Genomic DNA, 22,724 nt, shown 5'->3' on the forward strand with positions numbered 1-22,724 from the left:
GATGTAACCAGCTTTCTATCCACCTTATAGTCCATTCGTCCAGCCCATACTTCTTTAACTTGTGGGAGACGGTATCAAAAGCTTTGCTAAAGTCAAGGAATAACATGTCCACTGCTTTCTCCTCATCCACAGAGACAGTTATCTCATCATAGAAGGCAATTAGGTTAGTCAGGCATGACTGTTCCTGATCACTTTCCTCTCCTCTAAATGCATCAGAATTGATTCCTTGAGGACCTGCTCCATGATTTTTCTAGGGACTAAGGTGAGACTGACTGGCCTGTAGTTCCCCAGATCCTCCTCCTTCCCTTTTTTAATTGGCACATTGAAGAATATTACAAAGGCTCTCATTAATTGTTAATTATTTTTGCCTCAAATCAGCAACTCAACATTTACTTCTGCCCACTCTAGAACCACAAGGATCGGGGATCTGATACCTCAGTCTGTCTCATGTGCTGAGACAATCCCAAAGGGAAGTTGTTTCAACAAATATCTGCCGACAAGGGGAATTGAAAGTGCAGAGTTTTGCACTTTTTGTATCAAGTCAGTCTGCCTAAACCCTTGGCATGCATCCCAAACTGAAAATACTCTTTTGTTTTGAAGTCTTTATAGGCCCTCCTCGGCAATTTTAATGGAGTAGAAGTCTCGTTTTAGGTCCTTGTTTTCATCTTTTGGATATTCTCTATTTGTTTATAAATCCTCTGTTTGATTTTATTGTGGGGACCATGCAACTAGCTCAGTCAGTTGGTGTCTGTATTTGTTCAGTAACACCTGATATTACCATCCAGCCAAGTTCAGTTTTTACTTGCTCTCTTACTGCTAATGCAACTTTATGTGGTACATGTATTTCTGGTGGCACACTCAGATCTGTATCAGTATGATGTATTATATCCTTAATGCATCCCAATCCATTAGACAATCATCAAATTCTTTAATGTTTGGAAGCACTGCACCTACTTTCTGTATTTCTTTGCCAACTTCTTTTTCAGATTGTGGGATTGAGGTGGCTATATTTGTTTCATTTTTGCCAGAAATTGTTTTCTTCTGACCTCCTATTCAGGTGCAAATTTTTAAGTTAGGGAAATTAACAATTGGAACAGCTCATCTAGGGATGTGGTGGATTCCCAATTAGTTGAAGAAGAATTTAAATCAAGCAAAGTTGAAGCACTTAAAAATCAGGAAATGCAAAAGTTAAGGTTGCATGGGCAGCCTTATATCTTTCCTTTTGTGTGTTTGAATTATCTGTCACACAATTTCTAACTATATGAGCATATGCTGTTTCTTAAGCAGTGTAATATAATATCATAAAATACATTCTTAGATATGTGTTTGTCGTCTTGTAGATCTGTGTACTACTCTGTGTTTACAGCACAAACAGGGCTCCATGAAATCCATTTATATACAAGATGCATAATGAAGAAGACAATGGCTCTTGCAGGTTTCTGCCTCAATCACTCCTCACCATACAAGCTGCAATTACCTTGGTTGCAGAAAATATTTTATAATATTCTATTGTAATATTTGAAAAATAGTGTGTGACAGTCCTGGCCTCATTCAGTGCACTCCTTACAAGATGTATGCAGCCAGAGGGAAGGGTTTCTGTTGTGTCATGACTCACTACAGCTGATGGAGCACTCCAGCTACAATGGAAAAAGACCCTCATATTCTTGCAGCACAATATAGTAATGGTAACAGCAAAAGCAGCACTAGAAGAAGAGTTTGTATACCAGATCATCCAATGGATGGTCACTCCAGCACAGGGCAAGCAGTAAAATATGTTAATAACAAACCTCTGATAATTGGTGCTTAGTTTCCTTACAATGTACCAATTCCGTTTAGCTAGAGCAGGACAATCAGCAACGAATGCTGAAGACAGGAGCAGGCCTCTTTAAAGAAGTAAAGGTCATGAAAGTAGAGGGCAACCAGGAAGAGGGTTACTATATCACAAAGGCACCTTAAGCAATGTGTTCTCTAAACACTTAAAAACTCCTTGTGAATGTTAGCATCAATTATGAGGAAGTGTGCTCCAGGCCATAGTAAAATTGCCTGGGGGAAGAAATTCACTTTAAATCTTTCACTTTTTCCCTTAAATATTTTTAATAAGAGTCACACATGCATGAGCTACAAAAAAGTCAAGATTCAATAACTCAACATTTTGAGGATCATTCACTTTTTATGGTATGAGAAATTTTAAACTTTTTGATAGGCAAGGTGGGTGATGTCTGAAGAAGAACTCTGTTTAGTTCAAAAGCTTGGTTCTTTCACCAACAGAAGTCGCTCCAATAAAAGACATTACCTCGCCTACCTTGTCTCTCTAACATCCTGGGACCAAGACGGCTACAACAACACTGCAGACAAACTTGTTAATTTCAGTATTGTTCTCTTGGATTTCTATGTCCCTTTTAGAGTTTCTGGAGTTGGGTGGTAACTGGAATTCCTATTCTGTGGGAAATTCCAAAATAAAATTCTTAAGTAAAACAAAATTGAAATGTCAAAATTTTCCACAAAATGGGAATTCTGAAATTTTGTTTAGAAAATGTCAAAATGGCATTTTGTTTCATCCTTATCTAATGTTGCAGCATGCCAATGAAGGAGCCAAGCAGCTCAGGAAGCTGGGGCTCACGGGCTTCTAGGCTGATGAGGAGGCTGGGAGCCTTGGCTCCAGGACGGGTCTACCTGGCAGGCTGTGCAAGAGCCAGGAACTCTAGGAACTCTGGATTTCAAAAAGCCATGAGCCAGGGCTTGCAGGCTTTCAGCTCCTCTGGTGGTCTGCTGAGGAGCCAGGTAGGTGAGCTGGCAAGAAACCAAGTGGGTTTTGTAACATTCCTGGCAGGCACGGTTCCATCAGAATTTCATCGAAGTTGACACATTCCCATGGAACATTTTGATTTCAACCAATCAGTGTTTCCATTGGAAAAACATTGTGTTGAACTAGTTCCAATCGCTCTAGTATTTCCCCTTTTGAAGGGTGTGTCTAGTCTAAATACAGTCGTGAGAAATGGAATGCAAACAGCCCTGCTGTCATGACTGGATTACCTACATAATTATTTTGCAAAACCCCACCGAGTGTGTAAATCCTAATGGTTAAATAAACTGCACAAGCTGGCAGCTTTTCCTGCCTTTCGCTGAGCAAATGCCAGGTGTCATTGCTGAATCTGAACATCATTGTGAAGCTGCAGTTCCCTTGCTAGACACCAGATGGCATTTTTAGGGCAGTGTTATAATTGTCATAACGGTGGAGCTCCTTCTCATAATAAATACCGTTAGTTGAATTTTGTAAAGTGTCATATATATTCAGTTTCATACTATAGTAATTAAATAAAATTTGTAACGGGAAATGTCTTCATTTAAACCATAACAACAATTTTTACATATAGTACAGCAATTGGCACTTGATTCATTCAGTCATAAGTCTCCCCAGATGTAATATTAATATTATAAGTAATACTAAAACTGTTTTTCTATAATGCTTTTTAGCTGTAGCTCTAGGGTGACCAGATAGCAAATGTGAAAAATCATGACGGGATGGAGGGTAATAGGAGCCTATATAAGAAAAAGACCCCAAAATCAAGACTATCCCTTAAAATTGGGACATCTGGTCACCCTATGTAGCTCTCAAAATGTCTTATAAAGGAAGTGAATATCATTATTGCATTTTGCAAGTGGGGAAACTAAGGGAGAGAGGTGACATAACTTGCCTGCACTAACACAGAAGGTTAACGTCAGAGCCAAGGACAGAGGCCAAGTCTTCCAACTAGGCCAGTGCTTTATCCATGAGACTCTGCTGCCTTCTCTGTTACAGAAGAGAGAGCGTTCTAATGTACAGTACACCTTCCCCATATGAGTAATGCTGTTGAAAAAAAATTTCTCACTTGGCTAAGATGTAAAAATTGTTCACAAATATTTGTTCATATTTTTAAACAGCAATGTGAATGTGTAGGCACTCACAATGTGTGTGTGTGTGTTCCATGAATATTCTAGCAGATGAGTTTATTGGCAGGAATGTGTGCTGAAACAGCCAGTTTTAATCTATCATTGCAGAATATCCATGGAAAGCAAATTTTGAATGCATAATCATGAGTATTTGCTCTTTAGATTTACACATCTCCAATCAGGGAGGGAAAAAAAACCCAACAAAACCAAACGCACATGCCCTGTATATCCACTCAAAACAACTTTTTTTTGAAATATTAAATGCTCAAAATGAAATGCTCATGAATGAAGTACAGATCAAGAATTATTCAGAGATTTTTTGGTAGATAATTTCAAAATAATAGCTATATTTTTGAAAATTGCCATCTGTTTGTGGGCATTTTTTATAAAGAAAAAGAGACAAAATTCAGCAATGAAGTGTCTTGTTACAGATTATTTTCTCAGCTCTACTAATGAAGACAAAATTTCATTTGTCTGTAATTAATCCTACAGAGACAAGGTGTGTGTGTGTCTCTCACCAACAGAGGTTGGTCCTATACAGGGCCAGCTCTAACTTTTTTGCCGCCCGAAGCAAAAAAAAAAAAAAAAAAGGGCACCGCCCCACCATAACAACCCCCCCGAGCGCTGCCCCGCCGAAACAAAAAAAAAAGGAGAGCCGCCCTGCCCCCCCCAAAAATGAGCACCACCCCGCCAAAACAAAAACAACCCCCCTGAGTGCCGCCCCACTGAAACGACAAAAAGAAAAAAACCAAGCGCTGCCCTGCCAAAAAAAATAAAACCTGAGTGCTGCCCCGCCCCGCCAAACCAAAAAAAAACCCTGAGTGCTGCCCCATGGAAACAAACAAAAAAAACCTCCAAGCGCCGCCCTGCCATCCCAAGATTGGCCGCCCCTTACAAGGTGCCGCCCCAAGCATGTGCTTGGTCAGCTGGTGCCTGGAGCCGGCCCTGGGCCAATAAAAGATATTACCTCACCCACCCTTTCTAATATCCTGAGGCCAACACTGCTACAATTATGCTGTGTACAACAATGTAATTAGTCTGTTCGTTTATTATCTGATTGACTCACCATTCTGTAGTGTTACGTACATCAGACTTCCTCAGCCAAGTGTAGGTATTTCCACAAATCATTTGCAATACATGGACAGCATTCCAAGTCTGATTGGCTTAGATCATGGCTTCTCAATATTGGGATTCTGAGCAAGCTCCAGGGCATTATTGCCACTTTCCTTTACACCTCGTTGGGAAAGGGGGATCCATAACTTCTTTTCCCCTCTGTAACATGGAGTCACAGTATGGAAGAGCTTGAGAATCACACTGGCTTAATAGTTTTCTAGCTCAGTCAATACTCTATAAAAGCCCCTTGTGTTCATCCAGCTTATTCACGGCTGCTTTTGTCAAGCTATGTACATCATTATTTATCCCAATGCTTTTAGGCGTCAGTCTCATTATCATAATCTTATTCAAGAGCTGCTAGCTTGCTCCTTTTTATGTACTAAATAATTTGTGTAATTTAGTGCTTTTCTTGCTTCCAGCCCACAGTAATAATAATAAAAGAACAATATAAATAAATTATAACCTCGCTCACGCTCATATGCAACCCTAGAGAAGTCCTCCATAGGTACTTGCTGAAATTTGATGAATGGACCTAGTAAAAATCCTTACTTCTAGTTGTTGAAAACAGTTTTGTGACTAAGGTGATGTCATCAGAGATTCATATTTTCACAGCTACTGTATGACATCATAACAGTGAAATATGACTTTTTTTAAAAGTATGAGGGAATAACCAGTGAGAAATTTTACAGCGTTATAATCAATGGGACTGAAATATAAAAATTATCTGAAGTTGAGTGCATGATGATTAACTGAGTTACTGCTAATGTCACAATTCCAGCATCCTAACAATGGCTACTTCCTCAGCTGTTTTAAAATCTAATGGTGAGATTAAAAATATCTAAAAGATTTTCTCCTGTTGTTTTTTGTTCTGTTTTTCCAATATGTCTTTATTTAACAAATGACATTTTCCAGATAAGAAAATGCCATCCAGTCCAGAAGGACTTTTATGTAATTTTTAAGCACTTTTGTCATGTTAAAATCTTGATACGCTTCCAGAATGTGCACTGCAACAGAGGAGAATTGTGAGTAAGCCTATACCCACTCATCTAAAAGTTGTGATGACATCACAAGCCACTCAATCTTTGCTCTCATACCTATGATGTCACAAGAACTCTGTTACATGATTGTAGCCTTTCAGCTCACTCACCTGAGTAGCATTATGTATCTATCACACATGTATCCTTCCCAGCACATATAAATATATTAATGTCATGTTTGTCTGTATGATTGGGAAGATGATTCTTTTTTAATTTTCGAAGAGGTACTGCACATGTGCTATACGTAAATTGTGTGATAATCTATGCAAATTGTGTGCACAGAAGCTGTACTTTGCCTTTGGGGGAATGTAAATTACTCGGAACATTTTTCAATTTGTTTGTTTTTAAATAAATAGACTCTTCACATAAATAGACTCAGGCCAATCTCTTGTCCTGTTTATTTACCCTCTGCTCCCCTTTTGTTTTTTCTTGTACTTATCTTAGTACTTACTGATAAGGTTCCCTCTTGTGCAGGAGAAAGAGGAATGAATGATGAGAAAAATCAGCATAACATTCATTTTGGTGTGTTTATATTCATTTTGTAAGTGAAGTCTCTACTCACATAATGGTGTTTAACACATTCACAAGTCAAAGCCATTATCGTGATCTGACAGTCTTTGTATTCACTTCATAATAACATTGCTTTCTTCTGTTACATTGGTACTTTGATATATTTATAATGCTAGATTTACTAAAACATGGAGTTGGATGAATAATTTTCTTTATGTGAAGCAAGAATGAAATACTACCCATAAAATATATTTACTACACTGCATTCTTTTTTAGAATTCTCCACTGATGTAATTTTTGTATTAATAAAATTATACCAGTACTCTTTAAGTACCCTTTCAGAGAAAAAAAATCATGTAAATTGTCTGTTTCTGTTTTAAGTGAAGGAGAAAACCTGGTAGAGGTTGTCTCTTTAAATCAGATCTGCAGTGTTGATGGACCCTCTAGCAGGCATGGTAAGAACCATTTGCACCTCTGCAGCAGGGAGCTTGACCATATAGGCTCACACATTCAATCAAAACGTTTTTCCTTTTAATATGCGCTGTACCAATCCTATTCCCATGGTTACAGCTCCTGCTTGTTTGGTTGCTTCTACTCTGTTGGAAAAGGGAGGCAGCATACATTTCTTGTACAGGAGTTTAAAACATACTGAAAGCAACCCTGTTGTGATTTGCATTTTAAATTTTTCTTTTTTCCTCTCATTGTACAGAATGCTGTAGCAGTAGCTTCAGTTCATTTGCCACAGTCTGTCTTCTCTCAGTCTTCAGCCTTGCAATCTGTTGATAACTCCACTTGCAAGCTACAGTTTATTGTCTTTCGGAATGGAAAACTCTTTCCTAGCACGGGAAACTCATCAAATCTTGCAGATGACGGGAAACGTAGGACGGTTACCACACCAGCTGTCTTTGCTAAAATAGGTGAGGAGTGTTATTCATTATTTCTTTTAATCTGAAAGCTACGGTATACTTGATTATGTAGAGAATGGAGCAGCAGAGTGTACAGTATGCTGAGGACTGGGGTCTGCCTGTTTCTTTAACACAAGTGTTTGGATTTATTCATATATGTATGATTTTATTCAAATTAATTTGTCCATAAGAGAAGTGTAGTTATTGTAGGAACAGAATGCAAATTAGGTTTCACAATTTCTTTATGTTGTTGTGACAGAAGCTTATATCTCAAACCAAGGCGAAATAGAAAAGAACCTTGTTTTAATCTATACAAGGAAAAAAGCAATACCACCACTCTGGATTCAGATAAATATTAAGATGGGGGGGTGTTAATGCCCTGTTGCATGTATCTTAATCTTCACCAGCATACTTTTTGATATGAAGGACCTAAAATAGGTGTTGTTAGAGGCTTTTGTCTCAATGTGATTAATCTTACAGAACTGTGACTAATGATGTTAATTAGTCATCCAGGCAATTTTAATAGTTTTATTTTATTCTGAATATTATTCACATTTGCTTTTAAAACAGCATTTTAATGTAACTTTAAAAGTGCAAAACTGCTTAGCTATTAATCATACTAAGAGACTGCTCTTTTTTTGTTACATGAGTATATAGTATAACGTGTCTTAATTTAAGACTTACACAACAAATCCAGCTTTATTAATGATAATCAGATCAATCAGACACCTCAACAGGCTGAAATAGTCATTCAGATTCATTTAAATTGTAGTAAACTTTTCTGTATTTGTTTTAATTCATACAGAAAGGAATATGTGGCTATTGCTTGGTTTTCCATAGTTCAGTACATTTTTGAATCTGTGAATATACAGCATTCAGCAGTAAAGGATTTTCCACTCTATTTCTCTGATTCAGTTTGTTGCTTTTGCAGATGGATGCAGTTTTGGAAACCTCACCACCCCTCTTACTATAGGTTTGAGACACTTTGCAAGGGGTATAGACCCCATTGCAGCCTTTTGGGATTTTGACTTTCTGGATGGACATGGAGGCTGGTGTGGAGAAGGGTGCCACATAATTAGCTCTGCAGGCAATATTACCATCATTCAGAGTACACACTTCAGTAACTTTGCAGTGCTAATGGTGAGTATATGACTTAGCAAGTATATCTATAAATATATATCTATATATACACAGATGTATTCCTCTTATATGTACATAAACCATCCTTGCTTGCCTGTAACTGAGGTTTCATTTCTCATTATGTTTTATACAATACAATCTTAAAGAAAAGTAAATTATTTAACTGCTAATAAGTGAATAAGCCTGGTGGTCATCTCAGCCTAATATCTAGAGAGAGGCCCAATCGTAAATGACATTTAAGTCAATCTTGTCAGATGAAAGTTCCATCAAGGAATGATCAGTATGTGAATGTTATAAATTACAGGAGAAGGTTTTTTAACTGTATACTCATGTGTGCTTTTACATCAATATATCTCAGAAAGCTCATCTGCTTTTGTTCCTGCCTCACACTGTGTTGATCATACTAATTAGTTGCAGGCATACCGCAATGTTGAATCATTTAATAAATGGAAGTGAATAAAATCTGTTGCTCTTTTAAACAAGCACTTTTTTGTCCTTGCCGGTGTTCTGGGAGCTTTAGTTTGTATACTGATGATAATATTCTTTTTGCTAAATTGCTGTTCATGAAGAAAAATATTTCTGTGCAATACTAACACATCAGGCTGCTTTGATCTGTTCTCAGTCACACTTGCAGTTCACACTGCAGTTATTTAACTACCACGCTTAACAGAAAGTTACCTTAATGAAAACAAAAGGCACACGTATGCAATAATAAATGGCTGAGAAAAAGAAAAGCAAATGAAAAAATGTAAAGTTGTTGATTGAAGAACACGTTGACAATCTTTTACATCATTTAAAAGGGTCATTGTGAGCTGATTGTAAATAGATTAGTCACTTGTATATGCCTAATATTGAATTTTTCCTAAATGCTGGTGCATTTGTACATGGTTGGTACTGCTTATGAATGTTTTTGAAAGGTTTATAGTTGAGTAAATAATGCATTGTGTGTATTTGTAAAGGACAGCAAACATAGACGACAGGAATTGAGAAGACGTGTGCAGAGAATACCAATCTGCTGCTGTCAGATGGAGCATAGATGTCAGCCAATCATTGCACGAAGCTGTGACAATGAGTAGTTAAATGCGGAATTATTGTCTACTTTATAAGAACTGATTTCCCTCAGAGTTATTTGATCATATTTTCACACATACCTGAATGGCTCAGAATTTAGCATCCTGTTGCTGAAGATGAGATGATGTCAAACATGTCTTATCTTTTTATAGCTCATATGGACTTATTTTTTCTGGACATTTATGGTTTTTTTCCCAAATAGGAAACATAATTTTGTTCTGAAGAGGTTTTTCTAAATATTTTAAAGAAAACACCTGTTGACTTTGCAGGTACCACACCCAAAATGGCTGTCTCTCTCTAGAACTGTTTCAGTTCAAGTTACCATACTTAAAGTTTTCTTAGTTATTAAGTGGCTACTAATCATTTACTCACAAGTAACTCATTTGCTTGTTTTGTTTACAAAAATCATATACTAATTTAAAGATTGACTCATTTTATCTTTATTTTAGACATTTGTATCAAATTTATTCCATGCTTATATCATCTGGTAAAATGTAACATGGTGAGTTTTCTAGGACTTTTTATGTTTGTTACTTTGATTTAGTTTTTTTGTTTGTTTCATTACTCCATCTTTTCTTTCCCTATATATGGATCTCCTTTTTGATCTGGGCAAAGCATCATCAAAATAAAATTTTTCACATCCTACTTTGCCTTAGTAGTTGGTACAGCTCTAAATAATGTAATATGGCACCTGTTCTGTGTTTCTCAATCTCTGTTAAGAAAAGAAATAATGTTTTTTTGCAATGTTTATCCAGACATGTCTTCCAAGATCCTCCGGAAGAACCAATGGAAAACTTGAGCAGCATAATTAAGTGTATTAATAGTTGTAAATGTTAGTGTCTTATTTGTTAATGTGGCATTTGGGGGAAATAAAATGAGAGATTTGTTGAGTTTGATTTAGATTAAGGTGTTTCTAGGTGTTTTGTTGTTCATATCAGAATAGTGAAGCATTATTCTAATGATCTACTAAGTTATAATAATAAAATACATAGCTTCATCTAATCAGATCCCCTGAGTACCTAATGTATTTTACCCTAACAGTAAATTAAAAATAGGTAGCATTGTATTTGTGTCTCAGTAGAATGGGATGCCATGTACTGGTATGGGATATATTTTTTTTAAATCCTGCTGTACAATTCAAAAATACATAGAACAATCAAAATTAATAAAGCACTATTCTGGTGTGGGCCAATATCAGTGAATTGAACTAATACATGTAAACTGAAGTGCAGCAATAAAGTTAACAGTGATCCTGAAGGTTTGCATTACTATCAGGATAATGTATACCCTGCTGTGGAACAAGATGAAGTAGATGCCTAAATTAATTCAGCTGTGCATTGTACTGCTAGCACAGCACATGTTCAGATTCATCATAGCTATTATGTATTTGACAGGGAGACTTTTTGGAATATCATAAGAGGACCATCGAGTTATTTCTCTAGAGTTGCTGCTGACTATGACCACAAAGTATTAAAATCTAGGTTTAGTGGAGGACTTCTTCAGAAAGATTGTTTTAATACTGTTTTTGTTTAGTAAATATAATTTGAGATTTTTCTCCATAATAATTAATAGCTGAGAGTAATATGTTTATGTAGGTATTTATGTTTAGCTGTTTTTCTCTCCATGATGTTGTTCAAGTGATATAATTTGAAAGTTTCAGTGCTTGAATTGGGAGTGAGATACAAGTGGGTATAATGTACCCTGTTTTTGCTTGGGCAAGTGGCTAGAAGGGGGGAGCGTGTTACATCAAGATTTTTGCATAGCATTATTTTCCCCTGATCAGTTGTTGAAAAGTGTAGTCTAGTGGTTAGAACTGAAGACTGTGAGACAGTACCCTTGAGTTTTATTCCTGTGTCAGCCATTGATTTGCTGCATGAGTTTGGTTAAGACTTCTTAACTTCTCCCTTCCTCAGTTTTTCTGTGTATAAAAGGGGTATAGTAATACTTAGTTTCTCACTGAGGTGATGTGAGGCTTTATTATTTACTCTATGCAGAGCACTTTTAGATCTTCAGATACACATAAAAATGCACCTATATAAAGCAAACTGTTCTGATTTATTGTAGCATTATAAATGAACAAATTCTAAAGCCTTAGTATATCTAATTACCAAAGTTTGTTTTGTAACAAGCAGAAGTTTTTAATAAGTATAGACAAATATGAGTGCATCACTTACGAAATGAGTGTTATATTAATGTTTTCATTTCTGCAAGAACAGCATTTATTTTTTTTGAGTAGTTATAGTTTCCTGCAATCATAGCATATAGCTGAGGACTGTAACTCTTAAGGAGATAAAATGAGAAACTCTGAAATCTGTGATTAAATCTTTGTCATTTTCCTTTGTTTTTCTTTATTTCTTTTTTTCTTAGAACAGAGTCACAATTTAATGGGGATAAATGTTATTGTAATTGTGTACAGTCCATTCCTTTCCCTATCCAGGGGCGCTCCAGGCACCAGCACAGCAAGCTCGTGCCTAGGATGGCAAGCTGGGGGGAGGGGAGGACAGCGTGACGATCGTCGTGAGGGCGGCAGTCAGGGAGCATTCAACGGCGTTTCTGCGAGAGGTCTGCCAGTCTCGCGGTTTCGGTGGCAATTCGGCGGCGGGTACACTGAAGGCGCGGGACCGGTAAATCACGCGCAGAACCACCGCCAAATCCACATGACCGGCAGACCTCCCACAGAAATGCTGCCGAAGGCTCCCTGACTGCCATGCTTCGGGCGGTAAAAAACATAGAGCCGCCCCTGTCCCTATCAGACTGGTTTTGTCCATAATAATTTCCACACATTTAGTAAATAAATTGAAGTGAAATCCCCCAATTTGTCTAAACAGTATGCTTCTAAATGAAGAGAAAATGTGTTAATGAATGCTGTTAGGATTCCTTCTTCTTCTTTTTAATGAATTTTTGCCAAACGAGAAGTCTGAAATTATCATTTCTTATATTTTATCACCGTAAAACAGGACTTAGTGTATCACTCTAATTTTTAAAAATAATGTAAATGATTGTTAATTTTCTTTGTATGAATGTCAGTAATTCTCCTTTGGTCAGGAGAGTGGCGTAGTCGGGGACATCTATTTGGTACCTGATAACTAGGCATGGCCAGGCCAATTTCACAACAATAGAACCAAACTGAATCTTTGCTCAACATAAATCTTGGAACAACTCTGAACTCTCTTTTGGGGGAAACTGGGGGAGTTTTCCACACATCCTTTGACTCTTCTGATTCTGACCAGGATGAGAAGAACATAAGAACAGCCATATTGGGTCAAACCAATTCTCTGTCTAGCCTAGTATCGTATCGTGTCTTCTGACAGTGGCCAATGCCAGGTGCTTCCGAGGGAATGAACAGAACAGGTAATCATCAAATGATCCAGCCCCTGTCACCCATTCCCCGCATCTGGCAAATAATGGCTAGGGACACTTCAGAGCATGGTTTGGCATCCCAGCCCACCCAGGCTAATAGTCATTTAAGGACCTATCGTCCATGAACATACCTTGTTCTTTTTTGAATCCTGTTATAGTCTTGGCCTTCACATCCTCTGGCAAAGAGTTCCACAGGTTGACTGTGCATTGTGTGAAGAAATACTTCCTTTTGTTTCTTTTGAACCTGCTGCCTATTAATTTCAGTTGGTGACCCCTAGTTCTTGTTTCAGAGTAGCAGCCGTGTTAGTCTGTATCCGCAAAAAGAACAGGAGTACTTGTGGCACCTTAGAGACTAACAATTTATTTCAGCATAAGCTTTTGTGGGCAACAGCTCATTTCTTCGGATGCATAGAATGGAACACACCTTCTATGGGTCATCTCAATTATCACTTCAAAGGTTTTTTTTCTCCTGCTGACGATAGCTCATCTCAATTGATTGGACTCTTCCAGTTGGTATGCATACTTCCACCTTTTCATGTTCTCTGTATGTATAAATATCTCCTTTCTGTGTTCCATTCTATGCATCCAAAGAAGTGAGCTGTAGCTCACAAAAGCTTATTCTGAAATAAATTTGTTAGTCTCTAAGGTGCCACAGGTACTCCTGTTCTTCCTAGTTCTTGTGTTATGAGTAGGAGTAAATAACACTTCATTATTTACTTTCTCCACACCAGTCGTCATTTTATAGACCTATCATATCCCCCCTTAGTTATCTCTTTTCCTAGCTGAAAAGTCCCAGTCTTATTAATCTCTCCTCATATGGCAGCTGTTCCATACCCCTAATCATTTTTGTTTCCCTTTTCTGTACCTTTTCCAATTCCAGTATATCTTTTTTTGAGATGGGGCAACCAGATCGGCACACAATATTCAAGATGTGGGCGTACCATGGATTTATATAGAGACAATATGATATTTTCTGTCTTATTATCTATCCCTTTCTTAATGTTTCCCAACATTCTGCTAGCTTCTTTGACTGCCACTGCACAGTGAATGGATGTTTTCAGAGAACTACTCACAATGATTCCAAGATCTCTTTCTTGAGTGGTAACAGCTAATTTAGGCCTCATCGTTTTAGATGTATAGTTGGGGTTATGTTTTCCAATGTGCATTACTTTGCATTTATCAACATTGAATTTCATTTGCCAGAAGTGTCACAATATTATAAGGGAGGGTACTCTCACAATATTTTCATCCTGAGTGGAAGCAGGAAGTGCCAGAAATTTAATGAAGCCTATTCATGTGATCCAGTTTTGTGAACAAATAAAGTTCAGATTGTTAAAATAAGAATCAGCTAAAGTTCTAGAACTTGAGATTCTTCTCCAAACTCATTTGAACCTCTAAATCTTTTGAGAGTAAGGGATTATTTTAGGGATGTAATTTAGAAGGATAATGTAATTAGGGTGTATCAGACTTTTCTTCAGAGAAAATAGGCCTTTCTAGTATGAAATGGAAGGCAAAGGGAGCTATTGGGTGTTCAGCATTGTTGAAAATCAGACTACTTTTAAGAGGGAATCAGGAGTGGGATTTCCAAAAGTTCATAAGTCCAATAGACTTAAAATTGCACTTGTGTTCCTATGTCACTTAGGTGTTTAAAAAAATCTCATCCTTACAAGGATGATTTCAGGCACTTATTTTTTTAAAAGCTTAAGCCAATTATATTTTTATACATTTGTCTTCATTCGTAGTACTTTATCTGACTTTGAATCCTAAATTCAGAATTTACCAATATAAATACCAAGATTACAAAAACTTACCTTTCTAAACTGCACCGTCTTGTTTAATAACTCATATATTTTTGTGAACAAGCACAGACAATGTTGCCTCTACCTGTTTTCTAGAGCAAAATAACTTCTCCCCCTCCTTTCTCAGTGTTTGCTCTTGGATATCTCTGGACTATCGTTATATAATTTATCAACACTTCTTTATACTTTTATATTACCCTCTAGGCCATCTTTATGGATTTATCTGCTTTAGACAACTTATTTTCATATGGGTTCCAACAGGAAAGTGGTGAAAACCCTGTTTGTGGTGAAACTTATAAAAAAAAAAAATCCTGTAGTGGGATGAATTAGATGCTGTAATAAGTCTTTTCCATCTCTAGTTTCTATGGGCCTGATTGTCTACTGCCTTCCATATGGTGCAGCCATTTACACCTGTGATAAGTGAGCTTGACACCTTTACTATTAGAGGGAGTGACTGGAGATTTCTGATTACGGCAGCATTTTACAGGCCGTATAATTCTAGATGGTGGTTCCTTTAGAATGTCAAAATGTTTGACCGCATATATATTTTTCCCTTAGATATTTCCTGCCATTTTTTAATATTATCATTCTTTGAATCTGCTCCAGGAAATAAAATCAAAACAGTCTTGTTTCAACATAATGTACAATTATACTACTTTGCATAAGGCATGAAAAAATTAACTTTATCTTCTCATGCTGTCTCCCCAGAAGATCACTCAGGGGCGGTTGACAGATCAATAAGCTTTAATTATCATTAAAGTGCAGACAAGATACATTTATCATTTATCTGTAATGAAATCAGTTTTCAGTGTTCAGAACTCTAAAAAAGGATATGCTACAGTAGCAATAATACATTACGCTACTTTTATTTAGAATTTCACTCCTTAGCAGACCTGGTGTAAGATCAGAAAAGCGATAAAGATTAAACTTGGATATAGGTTTAAAAGGCTGATTGTCCATGACTCTTCTGGAAGCAAAAATAGCTATATTCCTGCAAGACATATGTTATCTGCTTTCATGTAAACACTCAAGTGTAAAGGATTGGTAGAATCCTGCATCTACACTATTACACATGATTGAAGGCTAGCTCTTTAATATATGAAACGATGCCATGTCTGTTAAATCCTTTTACGTTTGGTATACTATATATATCTTAAAGTAGGACATTGAGGGGGTTTTTATTCCTGTTTTCAACTCTGTTAGGTTTTATAATTTTTTTTCAATAATAGGTTAAAGCAATGTCAGAAAGGTGCTTTCATCTCTTGTTACTTGTTTAAATAATTGTATTGCTGTTATTATTCCAGGTATGGTAGTTGTTATATACATTTCTGGAAATATAAAGGGTCTCAAAACAAAATTCTAATCATGGTTTTGGTATTTATATACCATAAATGTGACTACATTACTGAGAGCTGATACTATTTTATATTTTTCAGCAAAGCACTTCTAGTTTTATTATTTGTATATTTTAGTAGTTGAGGTCTGTCCAACACCCAAGTCCCATTTTGCTAGGCACTGTATGTTTGTAGTGAATGATAGTCCATGCCTGAAAGAGCTTACAATCTAAAAGATAAGCCATAGCAGGTGAATGATACAAACAGATGTGTTGGAGAATAGGATGTTGTTGCTGTTATTATTTTATTATTATTTTGAATTAGATCTATTATTGTAGCACTACGAGTCCCAGTCAACAAAAAGACAAAACAAAGAACAAAAAAAAAAAACATTCCTGCCCCAGAGAGCTTATGATCTAAGTATAGGCCAAGAGAAAACCGACAGATATAGAGAGACAAGGGAGTACAAGAAAACAATGAAACAATATTGGTTAACATGATAATCTATGGTCTTGGCACACCAACAGCCTAGCTGTGATCAAGATTTTGTAGGCCTCACAGCAAAGGAGAATTTTAAGGATGGTTTTGAAGGAGAATAATGAGTTAGGATTAAGTATGTTCTAGCACAGACTAACTGTGTACACAATTCTTAGCCAATCAGGGTTTTTTTTAAATTCTTTCAATATTAAGAATTAATTTAAAGGAACAAGTTCACTATAAATGGGATTTATGTTATAAATAAGTACAGAAGGATAGGCCGCTAGACCCAGAAAACTGCCAGACCAAAGGTAGAAGCCTCCCCCGTGGAGGAATTCTTCTATTGACCTAGCGGCATTTACACTTGGGCTTATGTTGGCTAATTGCATCTCTCTGGAGGGGGGTTGTGTGTGAATTTTTCACAGTACTGAATGTGGTAGCTAGGTTGATCTAAGGTTTAGGTATAAACCAAGCCAAGGTGTGATTAAAGTTCCACTTACTTAGTCGTCAGCATTAGAGTCCTGGTTTTCTCAGCAAAGGACACTGATTACTCTCTTTCACTCAAGTCAACAAGTGGGTTGACTGTCTTTAGAGGGCAAAAATTAGAACCAACAAATAAGAAAAACTCCTTTTAATGAATCTTAATAATTATAAATCCCTCTTAACTGTTAAGCTGAGGAGTCATCAAGTCATTGTAGTTTGACATTTTCAGAATTTTAATGTTTTGTCCTTAAGTGCTTATTAGCCCAAATATCTCCATATTCACCGGCAGGTATTTCAGTTTTTCCCATATGTCTCTACATATTGTTTTAACTGTAAAAAAAAAATTAAATGTGCTTATTGTACCTTTTAGGTGACTTCAATTTTCCAGTCCCTCTAGTTTTCCTGAGTGTTACCACACAGGTTTCATTTTATTAAGAGTACTGGGAAATGTTCATTTTGTTAATGAGTTTCTTCCATCCTTTAACTGACAAATATAAAAGGTTACACTTTTTATAACTACAGCTCCAGAGGTCATGCATATTTGCAAGCACAGTTCATGTAACTGTGTTTGGAAACCGACTTCAGCAAATTGCAATGTACATTAGCTCAGGTGATTATTTGTATGCACAATTGTAGTAGTTGCTTGCAAAAATGTAGGTGCACAAACAGATGTGCATTTTAGTGAGTCCTAGTGGGACATCTATTGTTTTTTCAAGTTATACCCAAGTTATACCCAGAGTGGCTCATCGTCCTCCTTTATAACAAAGGCTACATTTGCCTTTCAATCCACTTTACATGCTGAGGTAGCTTCTCCTGTTATCTCCAGTAGTCTCACTTGTATTTGGGACCTTATGCCAGGTGTAACCAGGGTGGGCATCCAACAGGTTGGTATGGGAATCAGATATGGTTGAGTCCACCAAAGAATGTCCTTTGTCAGTATTCTCACTTCTCACTGACATGCTGTTTCCATGAATAACTGTGACAACACCTCCAGCATCCCTAAAAAAAACTCTTGCACCTAGGTTTTGCCCTTAGATGTAATTGTGCAGCTGCTGTTCAACTGACATTAACAGAAGCTATGCACCTGTGCATCAAAGGTGGCATTTAACTCCTTTATGGAAAGACATTCTACTCCAATCTATTGGCCCACATGGATTTATGCTGATTTACAGCAGCTGAGGATCAGACTCCTGTTGTATCTTAACAATGAATCCTCTCAGTTAGCTATCTTGGGTCTCTCGTCACATTTCTGTTTCCTTAAGAAGAAACGAGTATGTTGGAAGTAGAATATGTGCCATCTAGGGACCTTCATGGTAAATAGATACTTTGTACTCACTATCATAGTAAAAGAGATGCATAAAGTTCATGCTGTCAGATAGCACAGACATTACTGATGTCTGCTTGCTGTGGAATTTTGCACATTTTTCTTTCTGGATTATTTTTTTTAAATCAGGACAGACTTACCTGTGGAAGAAAGTTAATTTCCCCCTGAGAAGTATATGCAGAATCATGGAGAGCAGTTTGATGAAATTGTAAATTCATTAACTTTATGCAGATAAATTCATCATTTTACTTTCCTGTTTCAAAATGCAGCATGTGAAAATCTAGAGGGGGTTAATTGGGAATGATGGGAGTATTGCAGCGAAGTCTTAGATTCTCACCTCTTGAAAAGCTAATTTTATTTTCCTTCCTTGGCAGGATTTGAAGACAGTGCTCTCCTTTCCCCAGTACCCAGGGGAGTTCCTGCACCCTGTGGTATATGCATGTACTGCAGTCATGTTATTGTGCCTGTTTGCGTCCATTATCACTTACATTGTGCATCACAGGTAAGAATTCAATACAGCAGCAAACACACATTCATGTTAGAATAGAACTGAAGCAGTCCTTTTCTGTCTTTTCTTTGCACAAAGATAAAATGCTTAAATGTTTTAATTACTGCTGGATACTAAAATTTACAGTATAACGTGGTAAAAAAAATGGAAAATGGTGCTTCATAAGTAAAAATGTATACAAAGTCAAATAATCTGTTTTGTTTATACTAAGCTCTGTGAGAGAAAAGGGAAATTGAACTTTCCCCTCAAAAACATTCATAATTAACCTTTCTACATGTGAAAACACATACCAAAACAAACTCTTCTAATCAGTAATTTATGGTAATGTGTCCTTCTTGACTCCATTTGGAAAAATTATCCATTCAAATATTGGTTTCACACAGAAACAAAATTTAAGGACTAGAAAACTATAAACTCATAAAACATTATGGTGGGCTTGTTCCCAAGCTGTAGCTTCCCCTAAAAAGAAGCAGATGTGTGTCTAGAGATAGTCTTATATTGTTCCTAAAATTTCTTGTATTCTTTATAATTTGACACTGCAATATAAAGCTCTGTGATATAAGGCCACCTTTGATATCAAACTACTGGACGCTAGCTTACAGTTTCACAGCAGCCTCTTGGATACACTAATTGTTTTGGAATAAGAGAATAACATTGTACAAAGGGTTTGATAAATATCTTATCAGAAAGGTGTTTTCTTGCTTTTAAATTTGTTTGGTTTTAGATATTTTGTGATTTCATTTATATGAATGAGATTTTTAAGTGTGTGTGTGTGTGTGTGTGTACACAGTAGTTAAAAGTCATTAGCTACTTAAAAGAGCAGGAATGTATTTTACTGTATAAGCTGATAAACATTAATTAAGAATGTATTTAATGTAATGAATTTTGATCTTCAACTTATATGTAATCCTTCAGAGTTGTCATAGTTAGACTACTGCATATTTGACATCTGGCAGAAAGCCTTTTAAATACATGAATCACTCTTCATTCTGGACCTGTTTAAAAAGCCCATTGAAGTCAGTAAAAAAAATTTTTAAATCTCCCATTGACTTCAATGAGCTTTAAAACAGACCCTTTATGCTGCAGGTAGTCTAGTAGTCAAGAATCTGAGAGTTTGAAATCTATATGTCAAATATATTTTTTCCAAAAATATAAGAATGCATTTTAAGATTTTTACAATCAAGATGTGAATTGAAAAAATATATTAATTTTAAACAGCACAATCCGAATCAGTAGAAAAGGATGGCACATGCTTCTCAACTTCTGTTTCCATACTGCTCTTACTTTTGCTGTCTTTGCTGGTGGAATCAATCGCATAAAATACCCAATTATATGTCAAGCTGTAAGTACCTTTGTTACCTTATTGTTATTTTAAAAAGAAAAAAGCCCCTGAAATTATACATGTTGACTTAATACTGATGATGTTCTTTCTTATCAAAGATTCTATATTTTCTCAGGCATATGTACCAGAATTAATAATCACTATGAGGATTGTCAAGGCTAATGTGCAGCAGTGGGAGTCAGGAACTCTGAATTGTATTTCCATCTGTGTCACTGAGTTGCTGTGTGAACTTGGGCAAATATATTAACTTCTCCATCCTCAATTTCCCTATCCAAAATCAAAATGGAGTTAATACTATTTCTCTTCTTTACAGGAGTGTTGGGGAATATGATTTATTCATGTTTGTAATGCCCTTTGAGATCTTCGGATTAGAGGGGCAAAGTTAGGATTATTACTATTGTGGTTGCTTACCATGAGAATATCATACTAAACTACCTGTTTCAGCTTTGTAATGTAGGCCCTTTATGCCCACTGTGCAACCACTGAATATTTTTTAGCAACTTAATGTTTATAATATATTATGTCTTTTAAGTTCAGCGCAGGCTTTGGAGGCAATGCTTATGCCACCCTGTTCCCAGGAAAGGGCTTTTGTGTGTAAGGGAGCCTCACTGAGCTTCCTGGTATGCAGGTGTAGGTGTTGTGCAGGCTGCACTATCCCCACCTCCTCCTCCTGTGAAACCTTTTATATGGGGAGGTACATCCCCAGACAGTCACAGAGGGAGCAGTCTCTGTGCTCTCCTGGATACAGGGAATGAGATTGTGATTGGTCCTTTGGTAGGAGAGGAAGGGAAGAAGGCTGCTTCAGTCCTCTCCTCTCAGCAAAACCTCACAAGGACCAGTTAAAATCCAGCCTTGTATTTCTAATATTTTTTTCTGGAATTCTTTACAACAGATGCCCCTGTTCTCATGAATGATATTTTTGCTGACCTTTGCTAAAGAATTTCATTAAGCAAAAATATCTGTGACTGCAACACTCATCTTTTATCTAATGGTATTAGCATTGAGACCTCTAATATGAGATGTGTATTCTCCTTTACTTAAACAGTCTATAGTCTTGAAACCCAGTCCATTGAAAATGAATGTGTGAATGATCTCTTTCCATTACTCATGATCAAACTGAGTCTGCACGGTCTAGCCACAGTTCTAGTATATTAGAAGTTCTGTTCTCACATTTAATTCAAAAGTGAGCAGAGCTTCATGGGGTTTTAGCAGTCAAGAGGTTAAAAAAACATCACCAGTAATAAATCTTGCTTGCCTTTTTTAGCTAATTTATAAATTATTCTTTGCCCACTCTTTTAATTAAAAATTTTTTTTTCATTCATGTATTATAATATTTCTGTTACTAACAAGGAGAATCAAAAAGCGTTGCAATTGTTCTTCTAAGCACTCATGATTGCTCAGCAGGCTTACTAAAAATAGCAGCATGTATTTCCCTCTGTATTTCCTGATCAAATTTATTTATAAAGTAAAATTTTAATTGAGATGCAATCTCTCAGTTAGAATAGTGACCCAGGGAACAAATAGACAGCAAGTTTCACATCTTACTTTGAATTATTCCTGTCTGAGGAAAGCAAACAAGACACACAATTCTCCCCATTTTTATAATGGATTGAATGTCACTGTGTGGGTGTAAATAAAGGCAGTATTTGGCCCATAGTTAGTACAGTTAGTGCTTAGTGTATTATGAAGTTCTTAAATATAATCCAATTAAAAATGGTGGTAAAATATTTAGGATCTGTGTAATATACCAATGAGGATTTGCAAGACTGTTCTTGCTGATGTAATACTTTCTACTTACATAATACTTTAACTGGAAGATGTCAAAGCCCTTTATGAACAGAAATAACCTTAAAACACTCAAGTGAGTTTGTTACTACTATATCCATTGCACGGGTGCATAAACCAAGGCACAGAGAGGTTAAGTGAAAGTCACATTACAAGGCTACAAGAAGAACCCAGCAATCCTGACTCACACTTTCTTGTTCTAACCACAAGACAACAGTTCCATGCTAGAATTCTCCTGTTCTTCACAACTTAAAATTCTAACATTGTTTGAAGCATGTCCTTAACATTTTATACATTTAGATTTCTTTAATGAGTACCGGAATTTATATCATACAGCTCCCATAACCAATTGTAGGAATTCTGTTTCTAATTTTCTGTAACCTGTTCTGAAAGTGGAACATTTACATTTGTATGACTTTCAGCAAACAGCACCCATAAATATTATAAGCTTCTCTGATGCAATAAACACTATGTTGTAAAATATGCCTTACATGACATTATTTTATAGGACATGGTTGTCTATTTCATTATTCGGAGATAAATATCTCTTAATATCTAGCCAATTGCATGGTAATTAACCTCTAAGTTCTAGCAAATCTAAATATA

The 22,724-nt window shown here is 36.5% G+C and overlaps 1 protein-coding gene across 7 annotated transcripts in view; it reads left to right on the forward strand.

Moving 5' to 3' along the window:
* ADGRA1 (adhesion G protein-coupled receptor A1) overlaps positions 1 to 22,724 on the forward strand; it is a 463,966-nt gene that overhangs the window by 374,584 nt on the left and 66,658 nt on the right. For 5 of the 7 annotated variants that reach the window (XM_039481827.1, XM_039481825.1, XM_039481824.1 and 2 more), the window contains 4 exons: positions 7,300 to 7,507; positions 8,427 to 8,635; positions 18,858 to 18,985; positions 20,210 to 20,333. In XM_039481827.1, the coding sequence (XP_039337761.1) occupies positions 7,300 to 7,507; positions 8,427 to 8,635; positions 18,858 to 18,985; positions 20,210 to 20,333 (669 nt within the window). Of the gene's footprint in view, positions 1 to 5,749; positions 5,866 to 7,299; positions 7,508 to 8,426; positions 8,636 to 10,161; positions 10,209 to 18,857; positions 18,986 to 20,209; positions 20,334 to 22,724 lie in introns of those variants that run through there. The other 2 variants (XM_039481829.1, XM_039481830.1) reach the window with 2 other exon arrangements.

Source organism: Mauremys reevesii, linkage group 7 (genome assembly GCF_016161935.1).
Source record: "Mauremys reevesii isolate NIE-2019 linkage group 7, ASM1616193v1, whole genome shotgun sequence".
Taxonomy (NCBI): domain Eukaryota; kingdom Metazoa; phylum Chordata; order Testudines; family Geoemydidae; genus Mauremys; species Mauremys reevesii.